Raw genomic sequence first — 14,095 nt, 5'->3', positions numbered from 1 at the left:
GAGTGGGCGCACTTAACCGCTTGCACCACCGGGCTGGCCCCAGCAATGTGTTTTAAAGGGAAAAAAATGTCAGTTTGTATGATTTCGAATGTGAAATAAAATTATTTCATTCAAAATTCCAAATGACAATGCCTGATATTTTTAAAGTACCCTAAAATGTACATTTAAAAGCCATTGTCTCTTTAACTATGAACATTGCTTTGAATATACTCGTTTCTTCTACTATACTAGCATAGAAATATTATTTCAAGGTTTATATGTCTTAATGATGCTAATTATCAGTAAGGCTGTAGCTAAGAATCAGAAGATAGGACACATAAGTGAAGCTACATCAAGATTCTAAGCAATATTTAAAACAGATTTATAATTTCTAAGTATGAGAAATATGTTTACTTATTAAAAGATAATTCCAGATGTTCTGAAAGTTTTAGTAGTAGAAAGAGTAAAAATGCCTCTAGATCACTATTTAATACATTCCACTTCATTTGTATGGAAGCTTTGGAAGAATTTCTCCTTTCTTCGAAGCAAAACAATAGAATTGAAAGCGGAAGATATTTGAGATGCAGCCTGGCCATAGTCTATGCCCTTGGTTTCTTGCTTCTATTTTGAAATAAAACTAATAATGTGTTCATTGGCATATTTAAACAAAATCATATTAATGTCAAGATTTTGACAAAGTAGCATAAAGAACACATATCTTTTTGACCTTGAACTTCTTTTTCTCTCTCCTCCCTCAGTATACAAAACACATATGATCATAGACATATACAAATTCAGAAACAAGAAGTATAAAAGATGATTAGATGAAATAATTAAAAGAAATCATTATGCCATTTTAACTAAAAAACAGGATGGTAAGTAATATTTCCGCAATTAAATAATTTCACTATTTTTTGTAAGGCATTTTTATTTATTTATTTATTTATTTAATTTATTTATTTTGTGGGGAAGATCAGCCCTGAGCTAACATCTGCCAATCCTGCTCTTTTTGCTGAGGAAGACTGGCCCTGGGCTAACATCCGTGCACATCTTCCCCCACTTTATATGGGACGCCGCCACAGCAAGGCTTGACAAGCTGTGCGTCAGTGCGTGCCTAGGATCTGAACCCACAAACCCTGGGCCAACGCAGCCGAGCGTGCGCACTTAACCACTTGCGCCACCGGGCCGGCCCCTGTAAGGCATTTTTAGTATACATAAAATGCTTTTGTATATATTATATTTTCAGATTTAACATTATTGTAGTCCATTATCAGAGCTGGGAGAATATTTTAAAATAATCTAGTGACTGGTTCACATATTTGGCTTTTTGCTTCCCCTGAAAATACAGAAAGTAAAACAGAGCAGTTCAGAAACACATTATGTATATAAAGCCATAGGGATTATCCAATATCAAAGTATTAAGTTTTTGGTTTGCTTTGGAAGTTTCTGTTCCTAAAATCATGAAGCAAAAATTGAAAATAAAGAGCCCTAGAGATACAATCTAGGGCAAACTATTTTCCCCCACAAATAACAATTCCTAGGGATCTGCTGGGCCACATTAAACAGACAATATTGACTTCGGATTCAGCGAGCCGAATTACCTCCAGTGTGGAGTGTCATAGGTATCACCTCATTTCTTGATGATAGTGAAATCACTGAATGTGAGTGAATGGCTATATCAGCAAATCACAACTAAAAATAGCAGTTTTCTAAAAATATCAATGATGCACTCTATGTCGTCATACTCCTAGCTGGAGCAGTAGCTGGTCCTTTCTTCAAATGTGAGCTTCCCAAGCTAATAAAAGATAGGACCCTATATAAGCTCTGAATTAATTTAATTAGAAATATGGAAAAACAAGTCTGTTATGCAAAAGGGCTAAAGTCAAGTGAATAGAAATATTCCTTCAGAATCACACATAAATCTTCAAAATTTCTGCAAGAACTGAAGTGACTGGTACAATTGACAATTCCTTGTATTAATGCCCCCAAAATGATATTGACATTAGGTTTTATTTTAATAATTTCTATTCTTTAAAAAGACTGTTATAATAACTGATTATCCTTTTTGGACTATAGCATGTAGTCTCTCTGGATAAGGTACTAAGCATCTAAAATGATATTTTATGGATTATAGAATTATATAACACAAAATTTTAAGTAATTTTTGCTAAAATTACCCAAGAATTAGTCATTTAGGTATAGTTTCAGAAATGTCATTTCAAAAAAGTGTTGGAGGGGCCAGCCCGGTGGCACAGTGGTTAAGTTCGCATGCTCCATTTTGACGGCCCAGGGTTCACGGGTTCAGATCCTGGGCGTGGACCTACACACCGCTCATTATGCCATGCTGGGCAGCATCCCACATACAAGGAGAATTGGCCTGGATGTTATCTCAGGGCCAGTCTTCCTCAAGCCAAAAGAGATGCAACAGATGTTAGCTTGGTGTGAATCTTCCTCACCAAAAAAAAATAAAAATAAAAAATAAGTGTTGGAAATACTTTTTAAACCAAAGAAATATTTACTTACTCTGCAACAGTTTAATTCCTCTGCTGTAAGTATGATTGTACCACATTTCTTCCCTGGAATTCCTCTAAAACAACAAAAAATATATTTATATACATTAATATTTTATACTAACATTATATAATATAAACTAATATTATATATTTTATTTTTATGCAACCAAATAAAGAGCATACACTTATAGGCAGGCTCTTTCCTAACAAAATATATTCCCAGTTTCAACCTTGAGATAATCCTATAGATCCACATTTCTTGATGAAGCTAAACTTTGATCACATTCAACACGTCAATCCTCTGCCTAAGAGTCTTAATAATGTCATCTTGTCTATCACACATAATACAATATAATAATCTAAAACATAATAAAACTTTCTCCCATGGTTTCTAAGATTTCTATTATGTGATTAAAACCTATTCCTGATTTGAGTTTCAATATTTCTTGCTCCTTTCATCAACATGATTCATTATTTGTGCTTATTTCTTCTTTGTGCCCATTCCCACGCCCTGACATACCATAGCATGTTAACTGTTCCCTATTCTGCCTCAAACTTTCCATATCCCCAGATGAAGTTCTATTTGTTCCAAGAAACCTTACCCCAGTCAACCTCACACAAAGCTGGGTCTTCTTTGCATTCCAACTACACTTAAAGTCAGTGCCACAGGTTTAAGCTTTTAATTATTCCTACATTGTTACAATCACATATTTTTACCCTTCCTTTTCTCAAGTTGATTATAAGCTCTACAAGAGCAAAATTCATGACATAAACCCCTTGTAAACCAACAGAACTAAATATCTATACATAGGTTATCAATATATAAGGAAAATACGTAGTACATAAGTAAAATTAAGCAAAGTAAAACTCGCACTCAATTTTCTTTCTACATGTCTCTGGTATATTGATGCTCATATAGCTTCTAGCTGACATCAAGAGCAAAGTCCACTAGGAAAATGCAAGGTGTGTGCATGGGTTCCCTGCTTTACATGAGGCACTACAGAGACAAGTCCATGAGAATCCTCCAAAGAGTAAACCTAATGCCCTAAAGGTATACTTCATGCTTCTTTTGTCCTATCACAAACCACAATTCAGACTCTTCTGTTTGGCCTGGGAGCTACAGGTTGTGGAATTAGAGCCCAACAAGTGTTTTTGTCCTCAAGAATATAATTCATCCCTGACAATCTATGCCACCATGTATGCAACAAATACATAACCCCTTGTTCTCCACGTATAAACAGATTGGAGTCTTAGTATCTTGACTGGGAACAAAGTAAAAGAATGGAAGCTTAAATATTCTGAGTTGTGAATATATGAATATATGAATGTACTCACACTACAACTGCTCTATCCTCTCTTTCTTCCTATTCTAAACTTTCTTTTGGAGACCACCACTCGGTCTTGAGCTAAAAATGCCCTCTCACAGCTTGTGCAGGAAACTGCCTATCACAAAATCTTGTTTCCTCTCTCTCTTTACTCCCCATTAGTGTAATTGTACATGTCAGGATCTTCAATTTTCTCCAGGTCTTAATGACTAAGAGATCAATTAATTTGTCCTTGCATGTTTTTTCTTAGAATATTACTACATCATTTTTAGCATCCATCCAACATCTTAATCCATTAGTTTTTCTAATCCAGCTGTACCTTTGTTTCTTCTTTCTATTTGCGAACCACAAGATTTATATTTTTAGCATTATGTCAAACTAAATACTCCAAATGAACATCTACCAGAAAATACTTTAAAATGCTGAATAAAATTTGCAAAAAAGTCTTTATAAAAGCTCTAACATTCTGGCAAGAAAGTAAGGACCAATCAGAAGCTGAAGATGGAATGCCAGCTCAGAAAGAACATTGGAAGCTGAAAGACAACTGAAAAAGAATCTTCAATGGTTTTAAAGAAAATAACCGTCACCCTAGGAATGTATACTGTGTATATTTCCTTTAAGAACAAGCATGAACAATAGATATTTCCAAACAAATAAAAACTGAGTGAATTTATGTCCAAGCACCTTTGCTTCAGAAATTTCTAAAGGATGGACTTCAAACTGAAAGAGAGTGATCATGGATGGAAAGTCTACGATGAAAGAAAAAACAATAAAAGAATGGGCAAACAAAAAATATGGGCAAATCTTAATAAATATTGACTATAAATCAATAATAGTAAGGTTAAAAAATAAATAGCAAATACAAATGCTAATGATAGCATTAATCAGGAGGGTGAGAATTTAAGTTCAAGTCTTCTGATGTTCTTTAATTGTTCAGGAAAAAATAAAAGATGCTTTAAATTTAATAGAATTTGAGAAATGAAGTAAATGTGTTTAAACACTTCTAAGAAACTACAATTTTTTAAGGACTTTATAATCTAAAGGTTAGTAAAGGAAAATTGTGGGATAGTGCTTTAAAAATACAACCAATTCAAAAGAAACTCCAGAAAAAAAGGACAGAGCAGATGAGAAGCACTAATTAGGTGACAGAAATAAATCTAAAGGAATAGCTACTAAGGTACACATTGATAAACTAAATGCTCCAGATTAAAAACAAAGGTTGTCATTCTATATAAAAAAATAAAATTCATCCATAAGTTATTAATAATAGACATCAAAATTTAAGGATTTAGAAAATTCACAAGAAAAGAAGGGAAAGATATACTAAGGGGAAAAAAACTAACCCTAAGGAAAACCGGTGTACCTACATTAATAGCAAACACATAGATTTTAAATTTAAAAAGACTGCTAGAAATAGTTACTGAGTAATGACAAAAGATTTAATTAATTAGGATGATATAATAATCTCAATATTGTATGCATCGAACATTATAGCTCCAAAACATATAAAGCAAGAATTGACTGTACTACAAAAGGATAAATATACCATTACGTTGAGCAATTTTAAGCCGGCAAACCTTTGGCCAGTAATCAAGGCTAACATTACCAGTGATAAGTCATGTTGATATCACGTACCCCTAACATAATGTAATAAGAATGGCACTTCACCTTTGTGGCCTTCCCCTCCAAACCCATAACTCCAATGACTTCTAACCACGAGAAAAACAAGAGACAATCCCAACTGAGGAACATTCTAGAAAATATCTGACTAGCACTCCTCAAAACTGTCAAGATCATCCAAAACATAGAAAGACTATGAAATTGTCACAGAACAGATGATACTAGGAGACAGGATGACTAAATGCAATGTGGTATCCTGAACTGAATTCTGAAACAGAAAAAAGACATTAGTGGAAAAACAAGGGAAATTCAAATGAAGTCTGGAGTTCAGTTAATTGTAATGTATCAATGTTGGTTTCCGAGTTGTGACAAATGCACCATGGTAATGTAAGATGTTAATGTTAGGGGAAACTGGGTGAGAGATATACAAAAACTCCCTGTACTATCTTTGCTACTTTTCCGTAAATCTAAAGCTATTCTAAAATAAAAAGTTTATTAAAAGCAATGCAAGGCAAGAAAAGACAAAGGCAAGTTGAGGAAATATTCCAGGTTAAAAGAGACTAAAATCAGGACTTGATGATATAGGTATGATTCGATGTATGATTCTTGATTAAATTTTAGACTGAGGAAAATGGCTATAAAGGACATTATTGGGATAATTCTTGCAATTTGAATATGGAGTGTGGATTAGATGACATCATTGTATTGTTATGAAGTTTCCTGATTTTAATCATCATATTGTGGTTATGTAAGAGAACATCCTTATTAAGAAACAGACACTCAAGTATTTAGAGTCTCCAACTTTCTCTCAGGTGGCTCAAAAAAAAAGAACTAGAATATGAGAGGGGAGATGAGAGGAAGGGAAGTGGGGGAGAAAATGATAAAGCACATAGGACAAAGTTAACATTTGTTGAAGGTACACATTATGGGTAAAGCGCATACAGGAGTCTCTTTACTAGAGTCTTACCCTAGCAAATTTTCTGTACAATTGAAATGATATCAAAATAGAAAGTTACTCAAAAAAAATCCATTTTGAAAATAGTTTCCCATACTTGTATTCTCCCATTATATTTTGTAACACATAGAAAGAATAATAGAACTCATCCCCAAAACAGCTGAAGATACATCTCAAGAGAATTATTAGAGATGAGTAATCCTTTCCAAAATTGAGCACATGAAGAATAAATGGCCTTTTGAGAGACTGGGTGGTTTGTTTTTGTTTGATTTGATTTGTTTTGCTTTTTGCTGATTGCTGCAGTTGGGTTTTTTCCTAACTGCAACATGTTTCCATATCTCTTACTACTTCTTCATTACCTCTACCACTGCCTTAGTTCATACCTTTACACTTTCACTTGGGTTACTGCAGTTTTCTTGTTCCTAACTGGTCTCAGGCGGGTACTCCTTTAATTTATCCTCTCCATTGATGCCAGATTGATCTGATCATGAATTCTAATCATGAAGCCTTCCATCTTCCAGTGGCTCTATATAGATCCTACAATAATTTCAAATTTATTAATTAGGACATAATATCCTTCATAAAATGCAGTCACTGTTAAGTCTCTAATTTCATCTTTCCTGCCACTTTTCAACAGAGCCACACTTTTAGTTCCCTGAATCCATAACAGATGTTTCATTTCTCCCTGACTTCACCTGGAATACTCACCCTACCAACCACTCAAGGACCCTTTTTCATCTTGGTGATTTCTACTCATTGTTCAAAATTTGCTTTAACTTATGGAACATTTATTAAAATTGACCACATATTATGTCATAGAATATTTACTAAAATATCTGACACTTATTGGCCAAAAAAAATTGTTAGCAATTAATGATAAAAAGCAATTTTTAAAACAGTTCTGAAAATCATTATTAAAAGAAAGAATAATGGAAAAGAGAGAATACTTAAAATTGTACAATAATAAAAATAACACCTATGGGATTCTACTAGTTTAGTATTTCTTACGCAAAAAATATAAACAGAATGGTATTAAACAAAAATCCAGCAGTGTGTTAACAAAAGATAATGTAATAGCAACACAATAATAGTAAGAAATATCAATATGCCACATTCAATAATGGATAAAACAACTGTATAGAAGATCCATAAGGAAACAGAGGACTTGAACAACACTACAGACCAATTGGACCTAACAAACATATACAGCACACTCTATCCAATAACAGTAGAATATCCTTTCTTCTCAAGTGCACATGGAACATTCTCTAGGAGAGATCACGTTAGGCCATGAAACAAATCTTAACAAATTTAAGAAGCTTTAAATTATAAAAAATATATTTTCCAATCACAATGGAATGAAATTAGAAATCAATAATGGAAGGAAAATTGGAAAAAATACACAAATATGCAGAAATTAACACACACTTAAACAACCAAGGGGTTAAAGAAAAAGTCACAAGGAAAATTAGAAAATACCCTGAAACAAATGAAAATAAAACACAACACACTAAAACATATGGGATGCAGTGGAAGCAGTGCCAAGAAGAAAGTTTATAGATTAGACCAGAGATAAATGAGAGAATAGAAAAACAATACAAAAAAAATCAATGAAACTAAGCATCAGTTTTTTGAAAAGATAAAAAAAATTGATCTTAACTCAACCAAGAAAAAAAAAAAAGCACTCAAACAAATAAAACCAGAAACGAAAGAGGGGACATTACACCCAATGTCACAGACATAAAAAAATTATAAGAGAATACTATGAACAATTGTAGGCCAACAAATTGGATAACCTAGAAGAAATAGATAAATTCTTAGAAAAACACAATCTACCAAGACTCAATCATGAAGAAATAGAACATCTAAACAGACCAATAACTAGTAAAGAGATTGAATCAGTAATCAAACATCTCCCAAGAAAGAAAAGCCTAGGATCATATAGTTTCATTGGAGAATTCTCTCAAACATTTAAAGAATTAACATCAATTTTCCTAAAATTCTTTTAATAAATTGAAGAGGAGAGAATACTTCCAAGTTCATTCTATGAGGCCAGCATTACCCTGATACCAAGCCAGACAAAGACACTACAAGTAAACTACAGACCAACATCCATGATGAATATTAATGCAAAGATCCTAAATAAAATACTAGCAACCTGAATTCAACAGCACATTAAAAAGATTATACACCATGACCAAGTGGGATTTATTCCTGGAATGCAAGGATGGCTCAACACATTAAAATCAATCAACTTAATACACTTCATTAACAGGATGAAGGGCAAAAATGTGATCATCTCAATGCAGCAAAAGAATTTGACAAGATTCAATACTCTTTCATGATTAAAAAACACTCGACAAACTAGGAATAGAAGGAAACTAACTTAATATAATAATAGCCATATGTGAAAAGCCCACAGATAATCTCATACTCAATGGTAAAAGACTGAAAGTTTTTCCTCTTAGATCATGAACTCTAAGATGCCCACCCTCACTGCTGCTATTCAACACCATTCTGAAAGTTCTAGCCAGGGGAATAAGGTAAGAAAAGATATAAAATGCATCTAAATTGGAAAGGAAGAAGTAAAATTATTTCTGTTTGCAGATGATATAATCTCATATGTAAGATTACATATAAGCCCTAAAGATTCCACATTAAAAGAAACTGTTGGGGAGGCCCAGTGGCGTTGTGGTTGGGTTCACGTGCTCTGCTTTGGCGGCCCAGGCTTCGCGGGTTCAGATCCTGGGCACAGGCCTACATACCGCTCATCAAGCCATGCTGTGGCGGCGTCCCATGCACAAAATAGAAGAAGATTGGCACAGATGTTAGCTCAGGGACAATCTTCCTCAAGAAAAAGAGGAAGATTGGCAACAGATGTTAGCTCAGGGACAATCTTCTTCACCAAAAAAAAAAAAAAAAAAAACTGTTAAAACTAATAAATAAATTCAGCAAAGTTGCAGGATACAAAATCAACATAAAAAAATCAGTTGTATTTCTATATACTAACAATGAGCAACCCAAAAAAGAAATTAAGAAAACAATTCCGGTTACAATAGCATCAAACATAGTAAAATACTTAGGAATAAACCTATCCAAGCAGGTGAAAAACTTTTACACTGAAATGTATAAAACATTGCTGAAAAAAATTAAAGAAGACACAAAGAAATGGAAAGACATCCTGTGTTCATGGATTGCAAGACTTAATATTATTAAGATGTCCGTACTATCCAAAGCAATTTACAGATTCAACACAATCCCCATCAAAATCCTAGCAGCAATTTTTTCAGATATAAACAGAAAAATTCATCCTAAAATTCATATGAAATCTCAAAGGACCCCAAATAGCCAAAGCAATTTTGAAAAATCAGAACAAAGTTGGAGAACTCACACTTCCTGATTTTAAAACATATTACAAAGCTACAGTAATCAAAACAGTGTGGTACTGGCATAAAGACAGACAAATAGACCTATGAAATACAACAGATAGCCCAGAAATAAGCCTTCATAAATATGGCCATATGATCTTCAACAAGGATGCCAAGACCACTCAATGAGGAAAGGACAGTCTCTTCAACAAATGGTGTGGGGAAAACTGTATATCCAAATGAAAAAGAATGAAGTTGGATCCTTATCTTACACCATACATAAAAAATCAACTCAAAATGGATTAAAGACTTAACCATAAGACCTGAAACTATAAAACTTCCAGAAGAAAACATTGGGGGAAACCTTCATGACATGGACCTTGACAATGATTTCTTGAATATGACCCCAAAAGCACAGCAAAAATAGACAAATGGAACTTAAAATGCACCACTTAAAAACTTGTGTGCATCACAGAACACAATCAACAGGATGAAAAGGCAATCCATGGAATGGGAGGATATGTTTAATGTTAATTTGTCCCATGATTCATGGCCCTCGCATATGAAAACACATTCACCTGCTCCACAGGTCCCTGAAGGTTTCATCCCATTACAACATCAACTCAGTTCAAAATCTCATCTAAATCTTATCAGTTCAAAAGTCCCAAATCTCATCATCTAAATCAAGTGTGGTTAAGTCTCTAGATATAATCTATCATGGAGCACAATTCCTCCCATCAGGGCACCTGTGTTTCTAAAGAAACAAATCATCTGCCCCAACATACAATCATCGGTCAGGCATAGGATAACAGTTATAAGCATTCCAGTTCCAATAGGGGAAAAATATAAGGTAAAATGAATGATCAGTCCAAAGCAATTTTGAAATCCAGCTGAGCAAACTCTATTAGTTTTCTGTGGTTTGTAGCTCCAAACTCTGGGTTATTCTTCCTTTTTTATGAAAGGTAACAAGAGACTGCAGCTGAGTAGTTTTACCAGCCTATTTCCTGCCAGTAGAATTTGAGGGTTCCAACACCCTTCTTTCATTTGTAGTCTCTCTCTTTCCGTCCAAGCTCTCGGTGTTTCTGCTGGCATAAAGTTCTCCAAGAGCTTTGTGGGTCTCTTGTGTATGTCATAGGGACTCACTCCATCTGACAAAAATCTCCTCCACAGATCATTCTTCTATCTATCTTCTACACTTGAAGGTATTTATTATAGCAGCACCCCACTTCTAGCTACCAAAATATGCATTAGTCTCCTATTGCTGCCATAACAAATTACCATAAACTCAGTGGCTTAAAACAAACCCCCCCTTTCATTATCAGACAGCTCTGGAGGTCAAAATTTCAGCCAAGTGCTCTGCTTAGGGTTGCACAAGGCTGACATCAAAGTGTCAGCCGGCCTGGGTTCTTATCTAGAGGATCTGGGAGAGAATTAACTTCCAAGCTCAATGAGTTTGTTGGCAGAATTCATTTCCTTCTCATGATTTCCCTGTGGTCTCCTACATCTTCAAGCCAGCAAATGCAGGTAAGACACTTCTCATGCTTTGAATCTCTGACTTCCCCATCTGCTGCATCTCTCTGACTTCCTGTTCTGCCTTTCTCTTCTGTTTTGAAGGGCTCATGTGATTACATTGAGCCTATCTAGATAATTCATGACAACCTACTTATCTTAAGGTCAGCTGATTAGTCATTTTAAATATATCTGCAAAGTTTCTCTTGCCATGTACAGTAACATGACCATGGGGTGTGACACCACACAGCAAAGGTCATGGGGGCCAAAATTTTCCCTTCTTTACCACACATATTCTGTGACCCCAGAATTTCATTTCTAGGCATATAATAAAAAGACATATAATGATTTTTATTGCAGCACTGCCCATAGAGAAAAAAAAACAAGAAACTACAAAAAAGTCCACCAACTTAATATTAGGTAAATCAGTAATTCATAAAATGAATAACTACACAGCAATGAAAAAATGAATAAACTACAGCTAAACCACAAAAAAGTCCATTGACTTGATATGAGAAAAATCTAGTCATAATTTATAAAATGGATAAAGCAATGAAATAAATGAATAAACTACAGCTTCACACATTCACATATCACCCATTACATGGATGGTTCTCACAAACAATTTCGAGCAAAAAAAAAAAAATCAAATCACAGAAAAATGTATAGTATAATTTCAGTTATATAAGTTGAAAAACATGAAAAATGAAACATCACATTTAATAATATTATGAAGGAGATGCTATCAAGTTTAACATTTTTCAGAAAATTAATCAGTTTATGCTGAGCTGAAAGCAATAAGTCATATCACTAAAGCGGTATGTCTTTGGTAACATAAAATGTTTCCTGCCTTAAAATATCTCCTTCATCAGCCTTTCTTAAGGTTTAAAACTTTCAGGGTCTCAGATTCATCTTTAGACTGTTTACTTGGTAAATTCTTTTTCATTTTTCAAAGCCCAATTCAAACGCTGCTTCTCTGACTCCCATAACTAGAGTTAATTAACCCTCTCCTTCTCCACCTTGTAGATACTCCTACTGTGCTACAATGAGACCTAGTACATAGAGACTGTATTTAGGAGGTTAAATCCCAAGTACATCAGTTAATGACTACGACCTTGTATGAGTTGTTTAACTTTCTTGAAACTCAGTTTCTTATCTGAGAAATTAAGATGATAATGCAGTTTTAAATATCAAATGTGTATAAACACAGCACAGAACAAGTATTCAATAAATTATAGTTGTTATTATGTGTTGACACGCATCAATCACAAGAGCAGTGAGTTCTGGTAGGGGAGGAATTATGCATTGCCATCTCTGTACGACTACACCTAAAGACTTCTGGCACTTATTAGATGTTCTCTAAGCATTTGTTGAATTGAATTGCATTTGATTTAAGAGAGTGATTTCAGAAGCCGACGAGTAAACAATATAACTCAATATGGATAGACGAGAAGAGTAACAAACCAGTAGCACACTTTCAATACAACCTTAGTACTGATTCGTTTATTATAGTACTAGCTCTCTGACGAATGGGCCAAAGATAATAGGATGCAGTGCATTCATTGATTGAGGGCAGGGAGAGAGAGGTGATAAAAAAATGAAGGGATAGTCCATCATACAAAATGCTAGGCAGCTAAAGGGGCAGAATGAGAATTCTAAGTGTTTTACCTGTAAAGGTAATAGAATTAAGGGATAATCTTCAACACAAAATTTACTAATGACATATGGTTTGGACTAGTCTTGACTGCTATTTGGGTAACAAATACCCAAATTGGAAGGGGGAACGGAGGGGACAAAGGCTCTAGTACGGGCTAGTTCCTAAGTGGGTAAAAGATAAATCAAGACCTTTTCCATGTTAAACCACTCTATTTCAATCGGGGCGAGAAGAACTCAAACTGTCTGGATTAACTCTTTTTTAAAAATTAAATTTAAAAAAAGTTAATGTAATTCTCAAAGTTATCTGGTGGCACAATAAAGTTATCCAGTGGCACAATGAAGCGTTTATGTAATACTGCACTAAAATTTGGTAACACCTAAATAATTAATAGATGAGAGTTCTGTTTATACTTGAATTGTGAGAGGAAAAGACTTAGATCTTAGTGGGGAAACAAATTATACAAATAATTGACTGAAACTTGCCCGGTAGTGATGTAAGCTATGTGATAAGTAAAAATTAATTTGTTATTCATCAACATTAATGATTTTAATCTAAGAAGTAAACTTAACATGAAACTATGATTTTTCTGTTAGTGTATGAACACTTCTTTAATCCCCAAATGAATTATTCATATGATCTTATTTCACCATCTTATGATACTAATATATGAAAATGATAGTCAAATTGACTTTCTGACTGTGAAATACTAATGAAAAGAGAACTTTGTATTTCATATTATTTATAGGTCCAAATAGCAAAACGAATATAGATAGATCACTTAGCTTTACAGAATTGCAATACAAACAGAATAAAATTCATTTACTTATTTATGCAACAAATATTTGTTATCAACTTATATGCAAGGCATGGCAACTAGTACTCTCTAGGGTTCAGTAATATAATCATTTAAAAAAGATGTATTGAGTGCTTACTCTTTTATAGGCATTGTGCTAGGTAGTAGAGAAACAGATAAAGTGAAGAAGATTTAGTCCCTAGCCTAAAGGAGCTCAGTGGGAAGATAAACAAACACACAGTAAAGACGCTGTAACTGATGCAGTAACAATAAAGGATGATGAATATTATAACTGAAATAAGACGCATGTGCTAGAACACCAAAAATGGGGCATTAACCCTCGTCTGGCAGAAACTGACGAGGGTTTTATATTATA

At 34.1% G+C, this 14,095-nt stretch overlaps 1 protein-coding gene across 1 annotated transcript in view; it reads right to left on the bottom strand.

Annotated features, from left to right (window-relative positions):
- Positions 1 to 14,095, bottom strand: part of CPNE8 (copine 8) — a 205,010-nt gene that overhangs the window by 102,527 nt on the left and 88,388 nt on the right. Inside the window, exon 7 of the mRNA XM_058558514.1 lies at positions 2,503 to 2,566. Coding sequence (XP_058414497.1) covers positions 2,503 to 2,566 — 64 coding nt within the window. The remainder of the gene's footprint in view (positions 1 to 2,502; positions 2,567 to 14,095) is intronic.

The sequence above is a fragment of the Diceros bicornis genome, chromosome 17 (genome assembly GCF_020826845.1).
Source record: "Diceros bicornis minor isolate mBicDic1 chromosome 17, mDicBic1.mat.cur, whole genome shotgun sequence".
Taxonomy (NCBI): domain Eukaryota; kingdom Metazoa; phylum Chordata; class Mammalia; order Perissodactyla; family Rhinocerotidae; genus Diceros; species Diceros bicornis.
This window is presented reverse-complemented; position numbering and strand designations above follow the sequence as displayed.